Source organism: Protopterus annectens, chromosome 4.part1 (genome assembly GCF_019279795.1).
Source record: "Protopterus annectens isolate FY-2018-M chromosome 4.part1, PAN1.0, whole genome shotgun sequence".
Taxonomy (NCBI): domain Eukaryota; kingdom Metazoa; phylum Chordata; order Ceratodontiformes; family Protopteridae; genus Protopterus; species Protopterus annectens.
In genome coordinates this window covers 774,183,801-774,210,671 of record NC_056734.1, presented here as the reverse complement: position 1 = coordinate 774,210,671, position 26,871 = coordinate 774,183,801, and the positions used below count along the sequence as shown (strand labels likewise).

The 26,871-nt window shown below is 39.6% G+C and overlaps 1 protein-coding gene across 1 annotated transcript in view; it reads left to right on the top strand.

Moving 5' to 3' along the window:
* The window catches only part of ARHGEF26 (Rho guanine nucleotide exchange factor 26), a 1,375,009-nt gene that overhangs the window by 1,255,627 nt on the left and 92,511 nt on the right, over positions 1-26,871 (top strand). The window contains exon 13 of the mRNA XM_044070517.1: positions 16,575-16,645. Coding sequence (XP_043926452.1) covers positions 16,575-16,645 — 71 coding nt within the window. The remainder of the gene's footprint in view (positions 1-16,574; positions 16,646-26,871) is intronic.

The window sequence follows — 26,871 nt, the reverse complement described above, 5'->3', positions numbered from 1 at the left end:
TCGCACCATCATTTTATTTTAGTATTAAAAGATCCCACCATAGCATGTTCAAGTGTTGTAATAGACCAAAGAGTGGAGACAGAGTTTTTTTAAGCAATAATCGAGAGCGTGTGGGTAAATCCTCAGTATACCCACACCCAGTAGTCAGTTATTGCTGTTATGCAATGACATTATTTAAGAAATTGCTAACTATTCGTAAATGTCTTTGTATTATTGCACCATGGTGTTCCTCCACATTGTTTCCTCATTCTTCTGCATTTGTTGATGTACTGCGCATGCATGTGGGACTTATGTTCCCACTCTTGCACAGTATATCAGTGCTCTTGAAAACAAGCAATGGAGAAAGGAAGATGTTCCTTGCTTTTTTTTTTTTTTTAACTATAAAATCTGGATAGTGTAGAGGTATGAGAGAGATGGGGCAAAAATACAAAGAAAATCAGGTACATTACTTTAGTTTTGCAAAACATACCTGATTTTCCTTGATATTTACTGTGCCCTCCACATGTACCTCTTGACCTCTTAGCTCAAGAAGTGTCGCAAAGCCTTAAATAGCTGGGGACAAAGGTCCCTATTATAAATGTTGATCTTATAAACTTAGGAAGCTGCTAGAATAACAAGATTCATGCTATTGTGCAGTGCTTGAAGGATATGAATTCTGAAATTGGAATGTGCTGTCATTATTTACTGACTTCACACTCCTCAGTGATTTGACAGGAAACCACAAATTTTATGCGGGGCAGACCTGAAGTATGAGGTAAAATTTTGGACATTGTGAAAATCTGGACACTTGAAATCTATACTGCCATAGCAGTATGTATATGGCCTCGTACAAAGAGCAAAGGACCTTTGTTTTTTCTTTTGGTTTTTTTTTTTTGTTTTTTTTGTTTTTTTTTTGGGACTCCTGACCTGTGATTTTTGGAAATCTGGCAATCCTTGGCCTAACCAACTTAGTTTATTTCATTGTAAAATTTGGTTAGTCTCATTTAGTCAGAAGCTTCTTTACTAGAAGGCACAAGTATTAAAATCAGTGCAGTACAAACCTGGTACATTGTAGGTTTATTTGTTATCCAGTTAAACCCACAAAGACATGTGCCTCTTTCAAGGATGTCTTGGGGGTTGCGTCTGTTTAAGTGACTTGCTCAGTGTCAGACACTAGGTAAAGTCTGGGGAAATCAAACTCGGACAGGACTACAGGCAGTAAGTATCTCACAAGCAGCTCATTGTTCCAGTCATCTGCACTAAACTGCCAAGACCCTTTGTAACAGAGTAGACAGTCAACACAAGCAGTATTTCTGAGATTTGGGAACAAATTGAAGTACCAAGATAAACTCAGAAGGAAACAGTCAGACCATGTAAATTTCCCTTGGTCACCATACAAAGTCTAGGAGTGAACCCTGAAACATGAATGAGAGAATTAGCATAGACAGTACACCACCACTTGTTTCAAGCTAGAGCAGGGTTTTTTATTTAAGTTTGGCCTGACATTTACTTAAAGCTATCCATCTTTTCATAAACTTCCCCACTGTTACTCTTAATAATGCCCATTGTTTTCTTTCTACATTGTTTAGCCATTGTAGGACTGTCAAAAATTGTGAATCTGTTTTGGAGTAGTTTCGGCCTGAGCTGATGCAAAAGTTATGTAAATATTTATTGAGTCTTTATATAGCTTTAATGTACTCACACACCTTAGCCAAAATTCAGAAGAGCCAAGATTTATTTCTTCCATTGCTGGCTGCTGCTTTGCTTAGTGACAGTGCCATTGTTTTTGGAGAGCCCTAAAGGGTCCGAAGGCATGGCTTTAAGACTGTGTGGGAAGTCTGTTTTATGACTCCATTTCTGCTTGCTCTGTAAAGGTATCTGGAAAATGTAGCATAGCTTAGGAAATAAGCTTGCCATAATGCAGTAATGTACAGTGCTGGGGGCAGTCCTAGAGACCTAAAAGGGGGAAAGCCACCAGTGTCTACCTGTAGTACTAATCACATGGCTATTTAAATTGTTTCCCAAGGGAATACTTCTTGGGAGTGTTCTGTCACTTTTGAATATACTGCACTTAGGTCTAACTCAGGTTTCACCATTATATACCTGGAAAGTCCAGTGATGTGGTAAGGTTTGCATTCAGTGTGCAAGCAAACACTAAAAAGAGTAAAACATTTGCATTAAGATATTTTATTTAATTCAAACAAGGGGCTTCAACTTGTGTTCTGATGTAGGGGCCAATGAACAAGCAGAGGGAGAAGGGTCTTTGTAAGACAAGTGGAATATCCTACCTTCCTGGAATGTCTCATTTTTTTTTCTTCCAGTCATGAAGTTATGGCCCAACTTGTATCCCTACATACAGCCCAGAAGGATATAATGCTTGCTTTTGTTTGATACTAGTTTTACAGTATTCCCTACACATATTCTGATTGTCTTTGTTAAAATAATGGAGCATGATATAGTGGTTTGTGAAAGGACAGATCCCATTCACCAGAGAATTGCACTGTTTTTTTAAAGATATAACATCCTGATAAGGAGAGATGGACACAGCAGTGTAGTTAGGAATTCAACAATGTGCAAACATTTTGTTCATAATTAATATACTCTTATCACCTGTATTACTCTGCGTAGATCTATTCTTCAAAGGCTTGATTTACCTAGTCCTTTGTGGTTACTGTTTAATGATTAATACTTCACCAGGTAATACCAGACTGGTTCTTGTAAAAAAATATTAGAAGTTGAAGGGAAAGTAGATATGTGATGGAGAAGACTTCACTACTACACGATAGCAAACTGCATTGCTAGAGAAGTTTCCAACAAGAAATGCCCCCCCCCCTTTTGTTTCATTCATTTTTTTGCTCATGCAGCTTGGAGGCAGTTAATGAAGTAAAACAGCTTGGATGGAAAAAAAGGCTGAATTGATGCATTATGAACTGTAGTGGGAGAAATTTACTTAAGGTCAGCTTCACATTTGTGGACAGAGGACAGAGGTGCTTGACTGCCCTACATCAGTTAACTGAGCAACCAAAACTTATCTGGTATCTTCTAATGACTTTTTTATACTAAGAGATCAAAGTTTAGTTTGTTTGTTTGTGTCTTTTGGCTTTTCCCGGTTAGGGGTCGCCACAGCGGAACTCCGGTCTGCTAAAGATTAGCAGGAGATTTTTGTACGTGCTGGCTTGCCAGGCCTAACGCACAACCTTCAATGAAGGAACACCCATTCACGCATGTCGCCACACAGAAGACGCTCTAACTGAGAATCGAACGGGCCACGTCTAACTGTGAGGCGACAGCGCTACCGCAGCACCACCACCGCAGTCAAGAGATCAAAGTTTAGTAACTTTTCTAAAGAAAGCAATGGTAAACTGAGTAAGAAGGTACAAAGTGTGGTGGACATGTGACAGCAAAGGTAGTCATAGGTATCTGCAAAGGTTACATGTGCACAGTTAGTCTTGATACATGTGCGGAATATTAACACTTTTCCCATCTAAAGTAAGTTCTTTGGAAGTGCTACCCCTGTCATTGTCCATTCCATCATTATGAGTCTGTTTTTTTTATTTGATTCATAGGTTTATTGGTCAACACTAGACTGTTGATCCAGAGGACTATTAGTAGCCTAGCGATAATACCCCAAATTTTAGGTATCCATTGACATGACTAATTTATGCCTAGTTTTGACCCCCTTTCAATTAAGGCTTGTGGCGGACCAGACCTTGAGAGTATCTATGATTGTTCATCCAGGTTACAAGAGGTTTAAGGAGCTACTTTGCTTTACATCCAAAGGAGGTCTTTTCCTTAAAAGAGGGATTCTCTGAGATATACATCTATCTTTCCAACAAGTCTTATATATGTTTCAAGATCTCTTGAGTGGTTTTGAAGGTGTTATGAGTTTTGTGGATATGCAAGAGTTCACACAGGACCAGATCCTTCAAGGCTATGTAAGCTAGACTGAGATCTCTGAAGAGACTTTAAGACACAAAAAAATAGACAATGCTTTACTGCGGCCTGAGTAGCTCAACAAAGACCTCCCTTTGATTATCTTTGTGAGGAAACACTGAAATATCTCGAGTTAGGTGATACGCTTACCAAAAGGGCCAGGGCCATTATACTCTATTATGGACCTGGTGATGCAGGAGTAGAGAGGGATGACAACTTCCTTAGATCAGTTAGAAATATCCCTGCCGATCACTCTGGCTAGGTAAAAGGATTTCCTAAACAGTGATTAAAGGATAGTTCTTTGTCAATGAAAGTGTCATGGTCCCCTAATGGTTTAGTCAACTTCATGGGACCCCAGTTTTGCCTAAGCACACAGTGATGCATTTCCTTGGGTTTAGTTTTAGGCCAAAGTCCAGGAACCACTTATTGGTATGTATTAATCCTTCCTAAAGAATTTGGAAGTCAAATTAAGGGGAGGGTTAATGACAGTTGAGAGTTTGCAGTTATCTGCAGATTTGGTTGGCCACAGGCTCATGATGGTCAGCTCTGACATTAGACAAGTAAATAACAAAGAAAAGAGTCCTAAAATTGATCCTTAGGGACATAGCTGGTACCTACCCTTTCTGAAGAGAGCATGTCTTCCACACTAATAGACTGGAATCTGTCAGCCAGTTTGCTATCCAGCAGGCAACATAGGGGGGTCCGGTTTAGTTTGATTAGCTTGTTGGTAATACCAGAATGTAGGATAGTATGAAGGGCCTTAGCCAGGTCCAGGTAGGCAGTGTAAGCCAATTTTCCCAAGTCTAATGCATCAGTGATATGTTCAAAAAAAGTCCACCAGGTTTAGGAGGCAGTATCTGTCTATAACAAACCCAAACTGGTTTGAGTCCATGGTTTGTAGATTGCCTATGTCCTTGATAATGAGTTTCATATGGATGCATTTCATTACTTTGCAGATAAAGATGGTGAGGCCTATAGGTCTGGTTTTGTGAATCAGTTGTGGATTCACCCCTGTGGAGCATGGTGACTACTGCACTTCTCCAATCCTCTGACATTAATCTAGTGGAGAGGCTGAGGCTGAATAGGATTAATCTACCAGACAGTGTTTGCTACTGACAAGAAGGCCACCTGGCACATTCTCAGGGCTCATGGAGATAATGTCCTTGGAGAGAGCATTCAAGGCCTGTTTGGAGGTGAGCAGAAGAATAAGCAGGGGAAAGTTAGGGGGCATAGGGGAGTCCAGTTAGAACTGAATCTGTCCACTGATATGTTGGCTTTGTCTTCAGGGAATGAGTAAGAGTTGTGTTACCATTAAGCATTGCTGGACATTACCTGTATGGTTTGTGGTACAGCTGATGGTGGCTTTGTGCTTTTTCTTAGCAGTAGTAACAGTTCTCGGTCTGTATTTAGTTTTGAAGGATTTGATTTTGTTGCCGAGTTCCTTGTTGATTTTTTTTTGTGTTCATCTCTAGATGAAGAGGTATTCATTTTTCTTTCATGGCTATCATTTTTTTCCTTCCTCTTATTGTATAGTTTGTTTATGTTGGGTTTCCACCGTAGGGGTCTATACATGCATTTGGCATGGTGTGTATATATGTCTTATGGGGGAAGATGCCTTAAAACATGCTTTGAGTTGGCCATAGAAATTATCCACAAATATGGCAGCATGCAAGATAAGGCTGACAAAATGAATAGGCTCCTTAAATTTCATCAGGTCATCAGCTGGATTACGTTTGCCTTTGAGTGCTCTCTGAAGACCAAAGGATTTTGTGGTACATCAGGGTTGTTGTGTTGTTACAGAATGCACAAAAGTGAAGAGAGTTTTGTTCATCATCATCTTTTGCACTTAAAACATTGGTATTAAAGCAGGTAGAACAGCTGCTTCTGAAGCAGCTGTTCTGGGTGCAGTTTCAAGCTAGTGCAAATATTTTGGCAGTGTAGCATGGTCATTATGTTAAGGTGTTGGTCTGCAGGGCTAGGTTTGAATCCTATCACGTGTCAGTTGCATACTGCAAAACTTTATGCAAGTGTCTTGGGCTTCCAAGTATCCACTGTATATAAATGCATGATAAATGGAAGAGTGGTGAGAAGACAGCAGTGTTTTGTACTTCCTAAATATTCCGCTGTATAATCAAATGGTGGAGAGCAAAATGGGTTAGTTCTCTGCAATAAACATTCTTATACTATTCAGTCTTCATGGCTGTCATTATTTTGTTTCCATCCTGAAAAGTGTATTAAATTAAGTGTTTAGAAAAAGAATTCTACAAGCACATTTTGTATTGTCCTTAAGTGATTATCAGTAACAGTGACATTTGAAACGGGAGGCTGATGGAGTTCATCTAATTAATGAAATAGCTGATGTAAAAGTAACTACCTTCTTTTGGTGGGAATTGCTTGTGTTTGACCTTAAATGTATGCATTACCTACATTGCTAGTTTGTTTCAAAGTATTAATTTGAGTAACAGTACATGCATTTGCAAGGTAGGGATTTAAGGAGAGCTGTGCGAACGCTGTCCGACCCATGCACTGTTCAGTTTTCATTCAGTTGATAGTTTCTTCTGTCTGAAACAACTAGTCACATTCTTCTGTCTAAAACAACTAGTCACATATCAGAAACTTGCAGCACACATCCTGCAGCCATTAAGCTGTCTTGTTTAAAACTACGAAATACAAGTAAAGTATCCCAGAGAATATTAAACATTGGCTTTGCATTTTAATGATTGAGCCTACAGGCTGCTGGTGGCATAAAAGAGGAAACAATGAAACTGTAAATATTTCATTTCTGTGGCCACCTATGAGACAGCTTTTGAGCTATCAGATTAACTCAAACCATTGCGTTGAGAGATGCAGGTACAGAGAGAACTCTTGCTTTAAAGTCCATTTATTAATGTGTACAGTAGTAATTTTGATTTGAAATGAAGGACTGAAAGTATTTTTAAATTGGAGCTATATGTTTCATTAAAAAGTCATCTGAAAATCATTTGCATTTGGATACCTCTGTCTTTACTGTTTTGCATCCATGGACTTGGTTCTTGTAAGTAAGTGAGGTGTCAAACCCCCACATTCGGGGGCTATGGGGCAGTACCCCTGAAAAAATGGGTTCAGTAGGTGAAGGATAGCTTCAAAGACAGCTGTCCAACTACCAGCAGTTTTTTGATGTGTTTCAGCAGTGATATTGTTTTCAGTGAAACAGATGTGATAATCTTTAATTACTTCCCTCCTTCTCAACTGAATCTGATACCAGACTGATTAAGATGCAAAAGTTAATTCCCAAAATCCACTATAAGATCTCTGGTTATCACAGGGCTGTTTGAGCATCTTTGGTGGGATGCAGTGGGACGCACAAGAATTGTTAATTCTATTTTCAGGGTATATAAAAGGCATCTCAGTTTTAATAAACAAGATATATGATTTATATGAGAGTCACCATCATTAGACATCAAGATGTACAAAAAGGCATCTCAGGTTTTATAAATGGGTAATATGGTTTATGTGAAGGTTAAAAGCATAGACATCCAACATTTATTTTTCAATGTTTCTCATAACAAGAACAAGTCTCAGCATAACACTGGTTTTAGTGTTAGTCATGACAGAGTACACATTTATGTAACATATTCACCAGTGGGACAGGTGTGGGAGAGGCAGGCAGCATCATGTTTTTATACTGGTGTGGAAATTGCCACTTGTTCAGTAAAATGACTTATTTTGGAAAGTAACTGCCCCAATATGATGCCATTACTATACATGTTTTAATTAATTGTATTGGGATACCTCTATCTTTACTGTTTTGCATCCTTGGACTTGGTAATTATTAATGCCTTTTCCTCTGTTGAAACTTGGTTATCCGATGCCCAATTAATACTCAACCCAAAAAAAACTAAACTACTCATCTTCCAACCCACCAAACATACTCAAAACAACTCTCACTTTAACATCACAGCAAAAGACAACACCACTATATACCCAACTGAACACACCAAATTGCTAGGAGTGGAAATAGACAATAAACTAAAATTTGACATTCACATATCCATGACCATAAAAAAAGTCCACAAAAAACTAGGAGCGTTATACAGAAATAAGCAACTTCTCATCAAAGCAGCAAAGATTTCAGTAGCAAATTCCCACCTTATCTCCACCCTACTTTATGCCTCTCCAGTATATATCAACCTAAGGCAATGCGATCTAAATAAGCTAGAGACCTGCTACAACAAAATCGCCAAATTCGCCACAGGGGCATCCTACCATAGTTGCCACTGTCTGTCACTTGTTGAACTGGGCTGGCTTGAACTCCCTCACCTCCTTTAATGGTATCAACTCACACATGCCCACAAACTAGTAAACCATCCACTAAATGTCCCATCCCTCCAGAATCTACTCCAACCTTATCGCACCACCAGACCACTAAGATCCGGCAACAAAAATCACTTGCAGGTCACTAAAGCCAATAACTCTGCTGGAGAAGCACTATTCTCTTGCGCCGTAGCCAAATTATGGAACTCCCTCCCACCCACAATTACCTCCATACCATCATGCACCTATTTCAAAACTTTACTAAAAGCACACCTAAAAACATGCTGGCTATGCTCTTGCAACTCCCACTCTAATATCACCCACCCCATCCACCCACTACCTTTCTTTCCACCCCACTATCTACCTTGATTATAGCAAGCTCGGATGCTCATAAGCCTAACTACTTATTATACAGCAGGAACTTTTTATTGTAATAATTGATCTGATATTGTTAATCCTCGTCCATTCCTTACGTGTGGGTATCGGTTCTGACCTCAGAACCGAGCCGGCCATCTTCCAAGCTCGCATCAGCTACAAACTCTCGAGCTAAAACTCTTACCCAGAATTCCCTTCTCCCTGTTACACCAGATTTTGTTTGCCGCGTCGCCATTCGGTCATGTCAAGCTACTTCTCTTGAGCTAAGTACAATATTTTTTGTCATACTAAATTCTAAAACAACCTGTTCTCACAGAAAAGTTACTAGATAGTTTTCTCTTACCTTATCACATTTAGCGACTATCCTTTCTTGAATCTTTTCAATTCCTTTCCTCCTCTTTACCGCAAAATAATTTCTTTTTTACCATTGTTGGTAAACCCCCTTTCCTTCTTACCTTCAGGTAATTCTTGTACCATTGCTGGTATTTTTTCTGGTTTTCCTTCTTTCTTTCTATATGGCAGATAAAAAAGGTAGTCCAGGATTTAAAAGATTTTCAGATTGTGGCCATAAATTACTTACTTCAGATGCACATTCCCCGTGTGTCTATTGCTTGGGTCATTTAACAGTTGACCCGCACTGCGGGATTTGTAAGAATTTCTCTAACAGGACGTTGATTGAGAGGAAAAATAAATTGATATTGAAGGGGCTACTTAAATCTCCCTTTTCAGAGGCTATTTCTGGGTCAGAGGCTTCAACCCCTCCAAGATCCCATAAGAAAGAGTGATGAACATATAAAGGCCAAGTCTCTTCCTTCGTCCCCTGCTGGGGACTCCCACGAACCGAGACCCAAGAAAGCTAAGCTTTCCATTTCGGATTTGACTTCTTTGGCTCCAGGGCTTTCGGTACTTAGACCTTTGGCACCGAGGCCATCCGAGACATCTGTGACTTCAGCACCGACTAGCATGCCCTTTACCGTATCGGTACCGAGGTGCTCCTTGGTTCAGACTTCTTTACTGGCACCGACTATCCAGTCGATGCAGACTGTTACGACGTTGATGGATTCTTCGATGCCCATTGCTCTTTCAGCTCCAACAACTTACCCGGCACCGACTACCCTCTCAGCACTGAAAATTCAGTTATCGGCACCGATATTTTCGGTTTCAGCCTTAGCGCCAACAACCACTTTGGTACCGACTTTATCGTCGGTGCAGACCGTGACTTCAGCACCAATGATTTCCTCGGTGCAGACACCTGTAGTTCAGTCCTTTACAGCCCCGTTGTTTTCAGTGCAGACCTGTGAGGTGGGCACCAAGCTTGCTCCCTCTTTGGATAGACCTGACTCCCCCTCAGCCGTGTCCGTGAAATCCACTAGAAGCCTCTCTGAACACAACGTGTTGTGTCTTTTGGATCAAGTGCTTTTGGCCAGAGGTATCCCACCCCCCAGGACCTATCCTTCCTCAGGAGGTGATCACCCTTTGCCAAAGACCCCTACTTATTCTCCTCCTTCATTGCCTTTGAAGCCCCTTGATATAGCACAGTCTTCCCCCTCTACGGTTCCATTTATGGATCTCTCTAAGGAGCTGCAGTTGCCTTCATGGCAAGAGAGTTTTGCTATGACCCAGGATGTCAGCTGTGGCATACGTAATTTGGTGTTTCACAGCCATCCAGGGCCTCAGAGTTGGCAGGCTGAGCCACTTAGGAGAGGGGTGACACCTGTCCTGGACACTCACCCCTCTTCAGGTGGACCTGCCTTCCAGCTAATGGAGAAGGCTTTGGCATCGGCTGGCAATCCTGTGCTATCACTCTCCCCGCCCTCCTCTGGACCGCAATGTACACAAGTCACTCCTGGTGGACACCGGGCACAAGGGCCTCAGGATATACTTCCCCAGGAAACTCGTTTTGTGCTGTCTTCCCCAGCTTCTCCCTCTGAGGTAGGTCATCAAAAAAGCTCGTGCAACAGGAAGCACATGGACTCCACAGAAGAGTCTCTTACCGAAGACACAGACTTTGATGATGGGGAAGGGTCCCCGTGCTCACCCTCTGAGGTATCTTTTGGTGATATTCTTGAAATTCTTAAACAGAGGTGTGACTGGCAGCCCTCGAACCCGACCTCTGAAGAGTCTGTGTTCCTGCAGGCCTTTCGCGCCCGGCCCCCTACCTTCTGGGTTACTCCACCTGTCAATGAACTGGTCCGGCTAGTCGTGCAGCGTGTGTGGAAGGCTCCTGACACCGTTGAGGCCATTCCCCGGAGGCCAGATAAAATTTTGTTGTCTCCTGCTACTGACCCCCCACATTGGTCCAAAGGTCTTCCTGTAGATGCTTTGGGGGTGGTGGCCACAGCTAAAAAGAGCCTGGCAGAAGAAAAAGGCCAGATTGTCCATCCACCCAACAAAGAGTCCCAGCCTCTAGACAGAATAGGGAAGCGTACTTTTGCATCAGCGACCTTTGCAATCAGGTTCCTGAACTATATGGCTCACTTTACCAGACTTCAAAGAGAATTAATTTCTGAGCTGTCTCAAACTTTCGCTGGTGCCATGTCTGATGAGGTCTGTGACAAAGTGGCCTCTCAGCTGGCCACCATTGAATCGATATCTAACTCCTGCATGTGCCTCATATCTCACGCATCAGAAGGAGCAGCCAGAGTGGTGTGTTCAGGCATTGTTCTGAGACAACATGCCTGGATGTGCTTGTGTAATTTCGAGGAACCCTTTAAGGCTTCCTTTCTCAATGCTCCCATCGAAGCCTCTTCATTGTTTGGACCCAAGGTTAAAAGAACACTGGCCAGATGTGAACAGGATGGTAAGACCCTTTCTGCCATGGGTGTCCATTATTCTTCCCCTCAATGGGCTTTCTCCAGAAACCAAAAGAGTGGGAAGATATGGTACAAAAAGTTTCAGGGTCCTTTCCATGACACACAGGCTGAGTTCTCCCCTAGAGGCAGGGGAGGAAACTCACAGGGAAGACTCTCCTTTCGGGGCAGAGGGGGTCCGCGTAACCAAGGTTCCAGGGACTCTTTCCCTGGCCAATCTTACCAGTGCTCCTGAAGAGCGACCCAACTGCTTTCCTCTGGAAGTGGCTGGGGGTCGTTTCTCTTTGTTCCCTTCTGCCTGGCTAACCTTCACCACTGATTCTTGGGTACAAAGGATAATAACCAGAGGTTATTATATTCCCTTGGATCTTTGTCCCACTTCCTCAACAAACTTACCCGACGTTCCACCCAGTCAGTGAAGAAGCAACATTAGAGATTTCAAAGCTGCTAAGAAAAAGAGTCATCCAAATAGTCCCTCCAGACCAGATAGGATCCGGATTCTACTCAAGGACTATTTTTGGTGCCAAAGAAAACCAAGGACTGGAGACCAATTTTGGATATCAGTGTATTGAACAAGTTTGTAAGAATACAAAAATTCCAGATGGTCACAATACAGTCTATCCTCCCGCTTTTGGAAAAAGACGATTGGATGTGCTCGATAGAGCTTCAAGATGCGTACTACCACATAAAAGTGGACAGGCCATCAAAAAGATTCCTTCGCTTCTGTGTGGGAGCCAGTCACTACCAGTTCAGAGTACTGTCCTTTGGACTCTCTACGGCCCCCAGAGTGTTCACAAAGTGCATGGCAGTCGTTAAAGCTCACTTGCAACTACAAGGATTCCAGGTGTTTCCATACCTAGACGAATCGCTCATCTCCACCCCACCAGACATCTATTGGAAGAAGCCCTGGCATACTCTCTCCTCTCTGCAGAAAGGCTAGGCATAACAATAAACTGGCAAAAATCCAATCTCACCCCATCTCAATCCACAGAATTCATAGAGGTCATCTTGAATACAAAGAATTGCAGAGCATCCATTCCAGAGCGCATAATTCCAAGGATAAAGCAACTACTGATCCCAATCCTTTCAAGGGAGAAATCCACAGCTCACTCTGTTCTACAGTTGTTGGGTTCCATGGCAGCCTCCATCACCATTGTCCCCCTGGCGAGGTTTCACATGAGGCTTCTACAATGGCTACTGCTCACCCAGTGGTATCCCTTTCAGTACCCTCTTTCAGCCAAGATTTGGGTAACTCACAGGTGCAAACAGGATTTAAGTTGGTGGATGGCCCACAACCCATCACAATGGTTTCGCCCCTTCTCCCCCCAACAGCCCAAGGCTACAGTGACCACGGACGCGTTCCTGATGGGGTGGGGGGGCTATGTCAGGGACAGACAGTCCAAGGTACTTGGTCCGAAATGGAGGCCCATCTGCATATAAATGTTATAGAGCTGAGGGTGGTGCTTCAGTCACCCATGGATGCTCTTATCCACAATTGGCCCTCGGGTCTACTTTATGACTTTCTACCTCTCCCCCTCATTCCCCAATTTCTGAAGAAAGCCCACCGGTTGAAGAGCAAAGTGATCCTCATAGCACCATATTGGCCTCATCAAATTTGGTTCCCCTTCCTTTGGCCTCACCTGCTAGATCTCAACCATGGATTCTCCATCTAATCCCGTGGTTGATCTCCCACCCGCAGAATCTGATTCACCCCAACTTGGACAGCCTGAAGCTCACAGCTTGGCTCCTCCAATTCCCTTGATTGCCAGGCAGAATGATCTTTCTTTGCCAGTACATGACATTCTTATTGCATCTCATGTCTTCCACTAGAATTACTTATCAAAGCAAGTGGAAAAGATTTACTTTTTGGCTGAAAGAAAAACAAGTAGATCCTTTTTCAGCACCAGTGTCGATAGTACTGGAGTATCTAGCCACCCTATTTTAATCCGCTCTATTTGCCTCTACCATTAGACTTCATTTGGCTGCAATATCTAATTTCCATTATGGTGTCCAAGACTCCTCTCTTATGTCACACAAATTATGCCAGACTTTCATAAAAAGTGTGAATCATCTAAAACCATGGGACCGGTCACATTAGTCCTACAAGCTTTGACAATGCCACCTTTCGAAGCAGCTTCTTCTTGCGACCTCAAATACTTGTCATGGAAAACCTTGCTTTTGGTCGGCATTACTTCTGCCAGACGTATATCTGAGCTTCAAGCCTTATGCATCAAGAGTCCGTATTTGATTTTTCATAGAGATAGAGTGTCATTGAGAACTAATCCTTCCTTTCTGCCAAAAGTGATCTCTGAAATGTCCATTAATCAAACCATTGAATTGCCAGTATTCTTCCCCAACTATTCAGAGAGTATTGCCTACATACCCTAGATATTCACAGGCAAATTCGCTTCTACTTGAACAGGATTAAGGCCTCTCATAAATCAGACCAGTTATTTTTGGCCTATTCTGGACCTAGATTAGGATGTGCTGTTGCTAAGGTCACATTGGCTAAATGGTTGAAAGACTGTGTGACCTTCATTTATACACAACGTAATATTCCATTACCTACTACCATAAAGGCTCATTCTACAAGGTCGGTGGCCACTTCTGCTGCCTTCCATGCCAGAGCTTCTTTACATGACATTTGTGCAGCTGCAACTTGGGCTACCCCTCATACCTTCATCAATCATTACAAATTGGATTTGACCTCCAGGGGAAGAGCATCTATTGGTTCTGTGGTGCTCAGGAATGTCCTTCCATGAGAGCCTCCCAGGAATAAAGGTAGCTGGGGACTCTGTCCCACACATAAGGAATGAACGAGGATTAACAATATCCGATAAAGAAGTTATGTCTTACCATAATGTTCCATATGTATTGTTGATCCTTGTTCAGTCATTATGACCCTCCCTCCTTCCCCCTCCTGTGGCTTCTAGTGGATCTCACCATCCGGTTCTATTAGGTCATTTGACCAGAGTTAGCCTCTAAATTCTTTTGACTTGCAAACTCAATCTGAGGTAACAGGGAGAGGGGAATTCTGGGCAAGAGTTTTAGCTCAATATTTTATAGCTGATGCGAACTTGGAAGATGGCCGGCTCGGTTCCGTGGTCGGAACCGATACCCACACCTAATGGCTGAACAAGGATCAACAATACAGATGGAACGTTATGGTAAGACATAACTTCTTTATAATGTCTGTTATGTACTTCGCAGATAAAAATTCTAGTTGTCTACTGATGCACTATGTTCTTCATTCTGTAACTATTTTTGTAATTGTTAATTGCTATGTTGATCAAATTGTTAATTGCTATGTAAATCCAATGTAACTACTGCCTGTATATTTTAACTGTGGAGCTTTTCTCCCCGGGCCTCCGCTGAAAATGGACCTACGTCCAGTCGGACACTCCCGGTCAACAAATGTAAATAAATAAATAAATTATATCCTTGAACTGGTCCAGTACTTCAAAAGAGCTGCATGCTTTTTATATGTATATGGAAAACTTTTGAGTCTAATAAAAGATATTTTGTGAAAAGTAAATTAATTTTAAATCAAGTATCATTTTGAGGTGTAAATGTTACAAAGCTTGTCAGTATTAACTACTGTTATATATTTTAAGGGATCTACTTTACATTTCCGAAAGTCCTTAATGCTGAAGACGAATTTTCAGAGAAGAGAATAACGAAATTTACAATGCTGAACTGCATTGTTTTTCCCAGGGCAAGTAAACACTTGCTTTAAATGGTGGCTTGGGTAGCCAAAACAAACATGAGACCCAGACAAAGTGCTGCTTCTAGATTGCACCTTTCCTCACAAGTGCTCAATACTTCCTTGTCACGTGACACACAGCCCTCAGTACTCTATTAAAGGTATAATATGACACATATGAAGTATGTAACATTCCTCTTTCATAAAAGTCAGAACAGCCTTCCCAATGCTGAGGGTGGACTAGGTAATGTCCTTGCCACAGTGTAAACCAACATGTCTTCTGAATGAAAATACCTTCCAATGAATGTGGATGTGGTGGTGTGTGATTTACAAAGTGCATGACTGATGATCAGCTTTCTAGAGTAGCTTGCATAAAAGATCCAGCCACTTACCTGTTTACCAAAACAATGCATTATTCTGAATGAAAACTCATTTTGCAAATGAAGTTTTCTGTGGAGGTCCCCTCTGTAACTATGTTCATATATGTTTAATTCTCAGTTGCCACATCACCCCCAGTTCTCAAGATTTGTATCACTGCAGCTGACCCTTGTTCAGAAGCCACACACAAATGGCAAAGGTATAAAAGCTTGTCAGTCTCCTCATGCTGGCCCTCCTCTCTATTTTTTCCATTCATATGTAATACTTGTTAGCCTATTTGCTTAAATCCTGTTAATGTAACTAGGTTATTCACTTGTCCCAGTGATCATTCTAGTCTGAATGTTGGGAATTTTGCTAACAGAGTAGATGGAAGATAGATAGCCTTCCCCACCCCACTTCACTCAGAGTTTCTCTAATAGTATTACACTGTTTGTAATTGTTCTTTGATTGCAAAACAGCAATCTGAGAACCAGGACCACGTCCCTTTCCCCTGAGTATCATGACCTTGTAGTAAAGTATATTGAAGGGAGTTTAAGTGATAAAGACTACAGCTTGGGACCCTTGTACACACACCCCCGTTAAACATGGGGTTACAGAATTTCAATTGGAATTCATGTACACGTCATTTCCAACTGCATTGTAAAGCTGGCCCTCTAGCTGCTAACTGTTCAGCACCAAGTAACAGTTATTTTGTAATCCGAAGAAGACTTTCAGGCTTTGAAAATCAAAACGTAAACAACAGAGTAATTTAATTTTTAACCATTTTGGGACCTTATTTTTAATGGTTTTACACTCCATTTCTTATACTGTTTGATGGTACTCATTGAAGGATCAAATGCTTCAGTGAACAGTCAAGATTGTGAAAAAATTAAGCAATCAACAATAAGTGGAGAATTAAAACAAATGCCAGCTAAACTGCTGTGCTGTTAAATATGAATTCTTACACCACATAAAAATTGTAAAATATTGCAGTTATATGAGGTGTTTCCTTCAAAAGTGAAGGAGAGCTGTATTTCCATCTGGAAGAAGGTGGAAGAGTAGTTGGTAGTGGTGTAAAAGTTGAAATTCTTGATATTTAACTTCTGCTCTTTCATTGTTTGCAGGAGTGACAGAGCTCGCTGGATAAGTGCTTTGGAACGCAGCAGCAGTGACAAGCTGATAACAGATAGAAAAAGTAAGTGCAATTTAAAGCAAGTGCAATTTATGTAACTTAATCTTGAAAATCAAGTACAGTCAGTGTAAGAGATGTGGACAAAGCCAGAAATAATGGGGGGAAGGCCCAAAAATATATGGACAGATTTTAAATATTGCTCATATAAACTTAAAAAAATGCTAGGATAACAGTATTTGAATTATTGTGTATTTTCCAAAGAATACGAAGTCTGAAACTCAAATGTCTGCCATTATTTAGTATTATGTAGTGACTTCAATCATCAATGATGCAGATTTTATGAGAAACAAACCAAAACTATGAGGCAATTGTGCGGCAAAAATCTGGACATTCTGAGAAAATCTGAAAAGTTGAGCGGTATGAAGTCAAGTTTTTTTAATTCCTCTTATTGGTGCAAACTGCATCATAGTTTGAACTAAAATAGTTTGTGAAAAAAAAAATATTTTAACCTTGCATTCCCTTTGCAAAAAAATAAATAATTTATGAAAATAAGTCTCTCTGTCCTTTTTATATCTATGTACAAACTGGAAATGTTGATTCTAATGTTCTTTTTGGTAGAGTCCATCTGTACAGGAAATATAGATATTGAGAAACAATAAAGTCAAGACTTTTAGTTTAACTAGGAGAAATTTTATATAAGAGCAATCTGTGTCAAGCTGCTTAGGACTGTGTCACAAGTATAGGCAAATTCCAGTTATGCTTGCAGAGGTGATTCTGTTCTTTATACTCACATAATGCATTTACTAAAATAACCATTTCAGAGTTGTTCTTATCTTTGTTAAAAATACATGGAGCCTTGCAAATTACCTGTAAAACTTGGGAAACACTTCCATCATGTAAAATGTGCTAGTTGGGAAAGGACATTAAGAATCTGTTAATGGAGGTGTTGATAATGACATAATCTACAAATAACTGTTACAGATGGACTAATTTAACAAGAAAGAAATTTAACCAAAAAACTGTGAACAGCTGCTCTACGTACAACATCAATGTCTGCTTCAAATGTAATGCTTAACTCATTTACATACCTAATGATTTTTGACTATACTGTCTAGCGCATGCTTTAAATAAACCATTTAAATGTTTCGAGAAATGCATTGCAATGTTTTCAGAATCTATATTTGATGAAAAGAAAGTGCAGTTTGACACAGAAATGTGGCCATTTTAGAATATTACTAATCGGTGTACCCGCGGTGGTGGTGCTGCGGTAGTGTTGTTGCCTCACAGAAAGACGCTGTCCAGTTCGATTCTCAGCTAAAGCGTCTTCTGCATGGGGGACATGCGTGAATGGGTGTACCTTCGTTGAAGGTTGTGCGTCAGGGCTGGTAACTCGGCACGTAAAAATCAGCTACCAATCATTAGCGGACCGGAGTTCCGCTGTGGTGACCCCTAACCGGGAAAAGCCGAAAGACACAACAACAACTAACAGGTGCTTTAAGGCATTCCTTCCTGCTGGCCAAAATCTACAAGCTGAATTGAATCTGCATTACTGTTTTATTTCTGATGATATGTAAGTTTTTGGTACATTTTAAAACTAGTTCTTCCTGTTCACACTGAAGTAATGCACTAGTGTTCCTGAGCAAAAGTGAATACATACAGTTCATAAAACTTAATAGCATCTTTCTGCAGGGCACTGTCAATTCAGTTGCAGTTCCATTTTTAAAAATGTTTTGATAACAATTAGGTATTGGTTTATTGTACTTCATTGCTATGTTGGGATTTTTAAATAGTGTACTATGTAGATGATGATTTGTCATACGAAACAGTACTGTGGAAAACCTGACTGTTTTGTATGATTCTTTTAAATGGGTTTATTACTGTTGCAGAAATTTGCAAGAAATGTAGCACTGTTTGAACAGTAGTTAGAGGTTCTGTAGGTCCTATGTATACTTTTCTTGTTTTACTGGTGAGGATTTTTTAACTACACTACTTGGAAAGCTTTGCTTTTGTATGGGAGCTGGTTGTCCATCCCTCCCTGACTATCTGGTGTTGATAGCCAGATAATTGGAAGCCATTTTATAAACCTACAAGTTGTCCTTTTTTTCCTTTGGCATTTTTACTCATCTGTCTCGATGATAAAACAATGTATAGATGGAGTTGTAAGCATTACTGGTAATGCTGACAGACATTGCTCCCACAGAAGCATACCACTCTGGGTTGTATGGCAGTTCTTGCAAAAAGGGGAAAATTACTGACTTTAGTGGGCCAGGCAGTAGAGCATTGCATAAAAAGTGTGTGCTATCACCTGAGTTATGAGCAACTTGTAGGACTTACCCTTCCGATGTCCCAGGACCACCATGTTTCTAAAATTTCTCTAGGTACAACTTGCAGAGAGATGGTGGTGTGCATGCCTCCATTGTGATATCACATGCTAGATTATGAAGATCTATTATAACTAACTTCAGGAGGCCCTCATCAATGGGTAATGTTCGAGTAGAATTCCAAGCATTATAAAAAAAAAAAACTCAGGATCCCTAGGAGTTCAGAGCCAGAGGAAGGATGAAACACAAGTGTTCAGAAGATCAAGTTTTGAAGCATCAAGATGCCATATGAGTCCTGACTCCTACAGTCATGGTCGAAACTCTGCTTAGTAAAGGTGAGAACAAATGACCAAGTGGTCATAGCACAACTGTCCACAATGGAAGCATTCTTGAGATACATTTGATGGTGTTGCTTTGACAGTACTATTTTCCAGTGGTTGGTTGTCTCTCTAATCGGGAAAAATACAGTTAAAAATACACTTAAACATAGTTTGCTTAACTAGTGCAAACCCTTCCTTACAGTGATAAAAGGACACGGACAGCTGGTCCTGCCTTCCTGAACCCAGGTATCTCATTCACATAAAACCTGAAGTGGTGGTACATATCCAGACTATGGTATGAAAAGTTCTCTTTTTCTTTGTATTCTTGTCTAGGAAAGAACATAGGGGAATAAATAGATTTGTCTGAGTGGTTCTCTGATCACACTGGGGTAAAAATGTGGATCCTAAGTTCTTCTCAAAGACTAGACAGTTTGACTTCCAAGATGGCAGCACACTGATCAACAACATGATTTCAGCTCTCACAGTGTGAAAACAGAAAGTGAGAAAAAGGAGTGCCTTTAAAAATGTTTTGTAAAACTCAATTACTGGCTGTTAAATACACTGCCTGGATGCCAGCAAAGAAGAAAATTGGAAATTCTGAAAGAAAATCAACCAGAAAAGGTGCAGAGAAAACACTGTCAGAGAAAGATTCTGTAGCTGAACAGCAAAAAGCAGTTCAAGAGATGGCTTCCAGTAATAAATCAGATGTACTCAGAGGAGATTAAAATAAATGAAACATTGAAGGAATATATTAATTCAGACAAATAAAGGTTGGAAAATGAAAGTAGCTTTAACTAGCCATTCAGATGAACTGATGAAACTGTAAAGATCAGAGGCTGACATGAAGAAAAAGCTGGCTGAATATGAGATTTCTCAAGAACTGTTTAAAAAACTAGTAGAGTTAGAAGTGTGCAGAGAAAACCTGAGATTTTCTGCTGTACCAGATAAACTGGAAAGAACAGCATGTATTAATTTTACAAAAGCACAAATAAGTACTGGTCTCGTATTCCACAGCAGCATTTCTTAATAGAAAAGGCACACTGAGTGTATGCTCCAAACCTGGCCACAAGAAAGCAACCAAAACCTATATTAGTAAGGATGTAATCATACCAGAGAGAGAGTTCATCCAGACAAAATTGTGGTAGAAGGGCAAAGTATTAAAAATTGGAGACAGCAGACTGTTGGTAGAAAATATTTGTTCACTGTATACCAGGCAGAAGAGAAGCAAATTTATCCCAGAAATCAAGGAATGTCAAGAGCCATGTGTGAGATTCAAGATGCTGCATGTATCTAGTTGTCTTCAAAGTTTTTTTTTTTTTCCTGGAGTATCAGTCATTTTTTGATGCTGAACAGGCTAAGGAACTAAAAGAAATGCTATCCACCAAAAAGTGAGTCAGCAAGCAGAAGGGGGCACTGCTTCTCATTCTTCTGACAGCAAGGTTCATAGAGAGACTTTGTCAGTGAAATGTTTTCCAGTGCCCCGAAGGAAAATGCTTGACAGAGAGAAAAAAGGTCAGGAGTTGAATAAAAAAATCAGCAGTACCTTGGATTTGTACCAGAATCTGGTGTTATGAGATGGAGGTGAACAGGAAAAGGGCCACTAACTCTGAAGTTAGTAAATAAATGGAAAACTGTTGAGCATGTTATCACATTTATGAAATATGGTTTTGCAAGAAAAGGTGGCTGAAAAACACTGAACTTTTGTTGACTATAAAGCATGTACACCCCACTTTATATCATTAATATCTAGAAGGACACTAAAAGGGGTAAAACTAACTGTAAGTAAAACAAATTTTGTCCCTATTAGTATTTGTATAAAACATTTAATGATATAAACTGCATATTATGTACAACAAAACAGTTTTGTGTAGTGTATTGGGGAGTCTTTTCAGTAACTGTTGTATGTATTAAAAATATTGACATAAACAAGAAATGTATGTTTTACAGTATAACTAGAGAAAAAAAGCTGAACAAAAGCAAGTTTAATGTTCATATGCTGTGATCTTGGGCTGCTGGGGTGGGGTATAAAAGGGCATGGATTTTCTCTCTTTATTTTACAAGGGTGACTATACTGTGGTGGTGGTGCTGCGGTAGCGTTGTCGCCTCATAGCAAGACATTGTCCCGTTCAATTCTCAGCTAGAGCGTCTTCTGTGTGGAGGCATACGTGAATGGGGCATGCCTTCGTTGAAGGTTGTGCGTCAGGGCTGGTAACCCGGTACGTAAAAAATCCACTACCAATCATTAGCGGACCGGAGTTCCGCTGTAGCGACCCCTAACCGGGAAAAGCCGAAAGACACAAACAAACATTTTACAAGGGTGACTGCCTAGATAGCTACCTTTTGCTTAAGCTGCAAACATGTATTCTTCTAGGCATATAGGCTTTAAAAAGTAAAAATGAAAGCCATGAAAATGCTAAGCTTCTTTTAACTGCAAAAATATTATCTTGTTTGTTTTTCACTGGCAAATGTTCATTGGAGTCGAGATGTCTGGAGCTGAGGGTAGCTGCGCATTCTTTTCTGAGTAAAATTTACAATGACTCATTGCTGAGTACATTTCCATGGAGACAAGATGTGCAGGTGCAAGCAGTTAGTCTTCATGATTCTTGAGTATTCTTAGCTGAGGAAATGCAAAACTTAAAGGTACAATGGCAGTTTAGATAAAAAATGTAAGTTTGAAATGACAGGAAGTGAATAAGAGGTAAAAACTTTCCTAACAGACTTAGTACTTTAATGCAGTTAATAGAACAGTGTACAGTTTAGTTTTATTTAAAAAATAGCAAGTCAGAGTTGCCAGATTTCGTATCGGCAAGGTAGGGACGAAAAAAAAAGTGAAGAGCAAAAAAAAAAGGTCTTTAATGCAGAACACAGTTCCACATTAAAGATCTGCACTAAACAGATCTGCAGTAAACACGGAGCTTCCCGTATACCGACATACGGGCCAATAAAAAATCGCTAAACACGGAGCTACTTCTGTTTAATGCGGAACACAAGAAGCTCCGTGTTTAGCAATTTTTGATTGGCCTGTATGCCAGGTATACAGACCAATCAAAAAAAAAAACAGAGCGGAGGCTGGCCGGGATTTAAACCGGCAGGGCGGGACTCGGGATCAGGCTGCTGATCTCGGGACAGTCCCGCCCAAATAGGGACATCTGGCAACCCTGTAGCCAGTACACTTTTTCCTAGAGCTAAAAGTTAATATTTTCTGAAAGCACATACAAGCTGTTTTTCATATATGGGAGGGGAAGAGAGAGAACAGACAGCAATCAGTGTAAGTGGGAGCACATGCTGTATGTAGCATGCACTTTAGCATGAGGTACCTTAATTTGAGACTAGATAAAGGCTGTAGGTGCTGCCATCCATTTGGGATAATTCTTCCTTTCTGGAGGGTTAAACTTCAAGTTTTGAAGATGTACATAGCTTTGTGTGTATGTTCCAAGTTAATAAGAGATGTGGATGTTTTCTATTTAGTTTTTTGTTTGAGGGTTTTCATTTAATCAAAAAGTCTTGAAAAATGTGACATAGGTTTGAATGGAGATGAGAAAAAAACAACTGTACAAAAGATCAGACTGCCATACATTAGTATCTGCATGTAACACAAAAGCTGGAAATATACATCCAAAGAAACTGTCATGTATAATATGTTGGAACAATAGCTTTTTATCATGATGGCTATGCTGTCCATATTATCCTGGAGTGGGAATGGCCTTACGGGTATAGATAAAAAGGAAAGAGTATTGAATTATAGTAATAAATGCATGGTCTAAATACCAATGCTGCAGGGCACATATTTGGGAAGAAGTGAGCATGTGCATTTGACAGAGAGGATTTCAGAATGGATATTCAGCAGATTATCAAAGACAGAGGAAGAGGAGAGAAATTATACTAATTGCTAGAGGAACTGCAATAGTGGTAGATGAGGGGAAAAGATAAAAATGGTAGATTTGTGGTAGTAAGGGGCTATTAGAAAGGGAGGGGGATTACAATGGCATGTATTTATATACACCACAGCAAACCTTGCACGCAGGGCTGGTGCAACGGCCAAAAGAAACTTCAGTAATATTCCAAAAACGATAGCCAGCACCATAGAACACAATTTATTCTTTACAATGGAAAGTGTGAATACAGAATCATACCGGTTTCGGCATATAGCCTTCTTCAGTGATACCATGACATTCTATTCACTGACTATACATAGTCAGAAAACTCATTAATTATGCAAATTGATGAGAGTTCATTTAAAGTTGCAGTTTACAATTTCAAACTGGGCCGGTATATACCCCCAATTTTTATATATTTCTATATAATTATTGAGTTTTCTGACTATATATAGTCAGTGAATAGAATGTCATGGTATCACTAAAGAAGGCTATATGCCGAAAATAAATTGTGCTCTATGGTGCTGGCTATCGTTTTTGGAATATTACTTATGTATTTATATACCACTGAAAACTGCTGTTATGGAATTTAAGAACTTTTTGGGAGAAATAACCAGCTTTCATCAGGGATTTATAGATGGACACTGGAATTTGATGTGTAATGAGGCTGTATCAGAGGGGCAAAGAATTGACAATATAACAAAAGAGTATAGATTTCTGAAGAAATTTATGAAAATATTTGGTATGGAAGATTTGAATTCAGTATTAGGAGCTCTACATATTTACATGTTATTCCCAGAGGTACAATAACTAGGCTAGACTAGAGAATATTATATTTCACAGGAACATATGCATTTAATTGAAAGCTTCAACACAACTTCATTAACTATTTCTGACCATGTACTAATAAAAACTAAGGATAAGTGCAGGGTAATGAAGTAAAAATAAGATGCTGGTGCTTTTCTACCAATTCATTAAAAATAGAAAAATTTAAGGATTGCGTAGTGTAAATCATTTGAGAGTTTTTAGGGATGATAGAAATATTTTCATAAGTTATAGCTAGTGACTGGGATAAAATAAATCTGAGTTTAAAATAGGGTAGAAATAAAAGAGAAATAGACTTGGTTAAGAAATAATAGAAATTACTTAGAAGGGTTGGCAAAGGTTGAAGTATTGCATAATAAGGGGAATCTCACAGAACAAGAGGAGGAGCAAATGCAGAGAGCTAAAGAGAAAATAAAGGAGTATATCGATAGTATGCATGACTTTAGAAAGATTGCATTTAAGCAACTATTTTCTGATAACACTAGAGCATAAAAACCTTTTAGCACAATGACTTGGGCAACAGAATGTTGAAAGAGTTGTCACCAAACTTGGGGAACCTATAACAAGAAAAATAACCAGACGTCTTGTAGAGGTTTAGAGATATTCCAAAAATGTTATGAATATTTGTATGAAGGAGAGAAATGTGTCAGTCAAGAAAGAATACTAATGGAAGTATTTATGGACTACTTAATTATGCCAGTGTTAGAGGTAGACAAGGATCAAAGGCTAACAGTTAAAATAGAAGGCAATGAGATAAAAACAGTGATGTGTAATCAATCTTTAGGAAGGTTTGCAGTAACAGATGGTATACCTGTGGAAATTTGGAGTGAAGAAAGTGATAAAGATCTGGAAGATTTTGTTTAACAGTGTTTTACAAGGAGGGGAAGCACCAACATATTGAAAGAAAGCTGTGGTGGCTGTCTTATCAAAAGATGCAAAGACCTTTCAGATCCAGTTTCATATCAACTCATTTCAATTTTAAAGAATGATTATAAAGTGTTTGTCTGTACTAGCTAAAAGAATGGCAAAGGTGTTACTAAAATTGATAAGATATGGATCACTGTGGATTTGTGGAAGAGAAGTAAACATTTGACAACATTAATAAAACAATGATGATCCTCAAGGTAGCAGAATTTAAGTAATATCTGTTACTGGTGGGCCTTCACACAGAGAAGCATTTGACAGAGTAAGCTGGGATTTTATGAGTAGGGCATTGGAAGTATTTGGATTCCTGATACAATAATAAGGTTAATTAGAAGGATGTATAAAGGACTGAAGGCAGGAATTACAGTGGGAGGGCTCCTCACAGATAAGCTGTGCTTAAATAAGGGAACCAGGCAGGAGTGTCCTCTTTCTTCTTTGCTTTATATTTAGAGCTATTGGCAAAGAAAATAAGGGACTCAGAAATACAAGGATATAATTGATATAGTAATCAAGAAAAATTGCCTTTATTTGCAGATGACATTATTTTGTACCTGATAAATCCAGAAAAGGACAGCTCACTGTTGTGGAACATTTTGAGATAGTTTCAAGTCTTTTGAGGATATAAAATTAATGAAGATAAAACGAAGGCTATAGCTGTAAATTAGCTGTAAATTATGTACTCATACTCAAATTGGTTAAGCAATACCCATATTAAGAGTATGGATTAAAAAAGCTTCTGTTATGGCAGCTAAGGATATGTGGGATGAAACTAAACAAAGGGTAATACAGAAACTGGAAACTCTTATTTATTGATATGGATAGTAAGATGCAGGCAGTGAAGATGGTTTTAGTTCCTTTAGTCTTGTATATGAGCCAGGCACACTTTTATCAACCTAAGAAGAAGTTGCGGCCAGTAATGAATAAAGAAGTGAAGTAATTTATCTGGGAAGGAAATGGGGCAAGAGTTAAGTGGGATAAGGTGAGCTTTCCAATAGAGTATGATGGTTTAGGTTTACCTGATTTGAAGTGATGTTTTAGAGCTGCGCAATTAAAGCTCATATACATAACACAAGCAGAAGGTTATAATTCAAAATGGAAAGGCAAGGGGAAGTTCAAGAAAAAAAAAAAAAAAATATATATATATATATATATATATATATATATATATATATATATATATACACACACACACACACACACACACACACACACACACACACACACACACACACACACACACACACAGAGAGAGAGAGAGAGAGAGAGAGAGAGAGAGTGGGATTTTAGATACAGATCCTTAAGGAAAATAGTAACCATACAAAATATTATATTCATAAAGTAGCAGAAAGTATTCTAAGAACTAAGCCAATACAAGAATGTGGGGAAAGGAGATTTTGCTAATGGGGTGACTGCAAGTAGGGTTACACAAAATAGGCAAAACAGTGATGGAATTTACTGAATAAACCTAGCAAAGGAGCCAAGATACTGGGAGCAAATAACTCAAGCAGGAAAGGTAATAGAGTAGATTGAGGCCAAGAAGACATTTGAATTAAAATAAATAAAAGTGTGTAAGGAAACAACCAAGAAAAAAGTCCAAAATCCAAACACACCAGTGACGAATGTCTTGGATCCACAAGAAGAGCAAGTTAAGGGTTGTCTCACGGCAATTTATTTAAAACAATGATTTAGCACTTTCATCAACATCACACATTGACTTTAAGCACATTTATGACAATGTTCATTATGTGCTTAAAGACTCCTGGGATTTCCTGAGACGATTGTCTAAGGAAGTATGGAAGGAAGACCTGATGTTTATAACAATTGATGTGGTAGATCTATTTCTAGCATCCCTAAGCAGGACATGGTAAACTGAATTATGATCGACTCAATCTCATTTTAGAGTGTATGTCCATCATTTTAGACAGTAATTTTATTTTTTGCGAGGGGGAACACTATAGGCAGACTAGGGGTGTGGCTATGGGGGCAGCTTGCGTCCCTATTTATGCCAATTTAGTTATGATGGA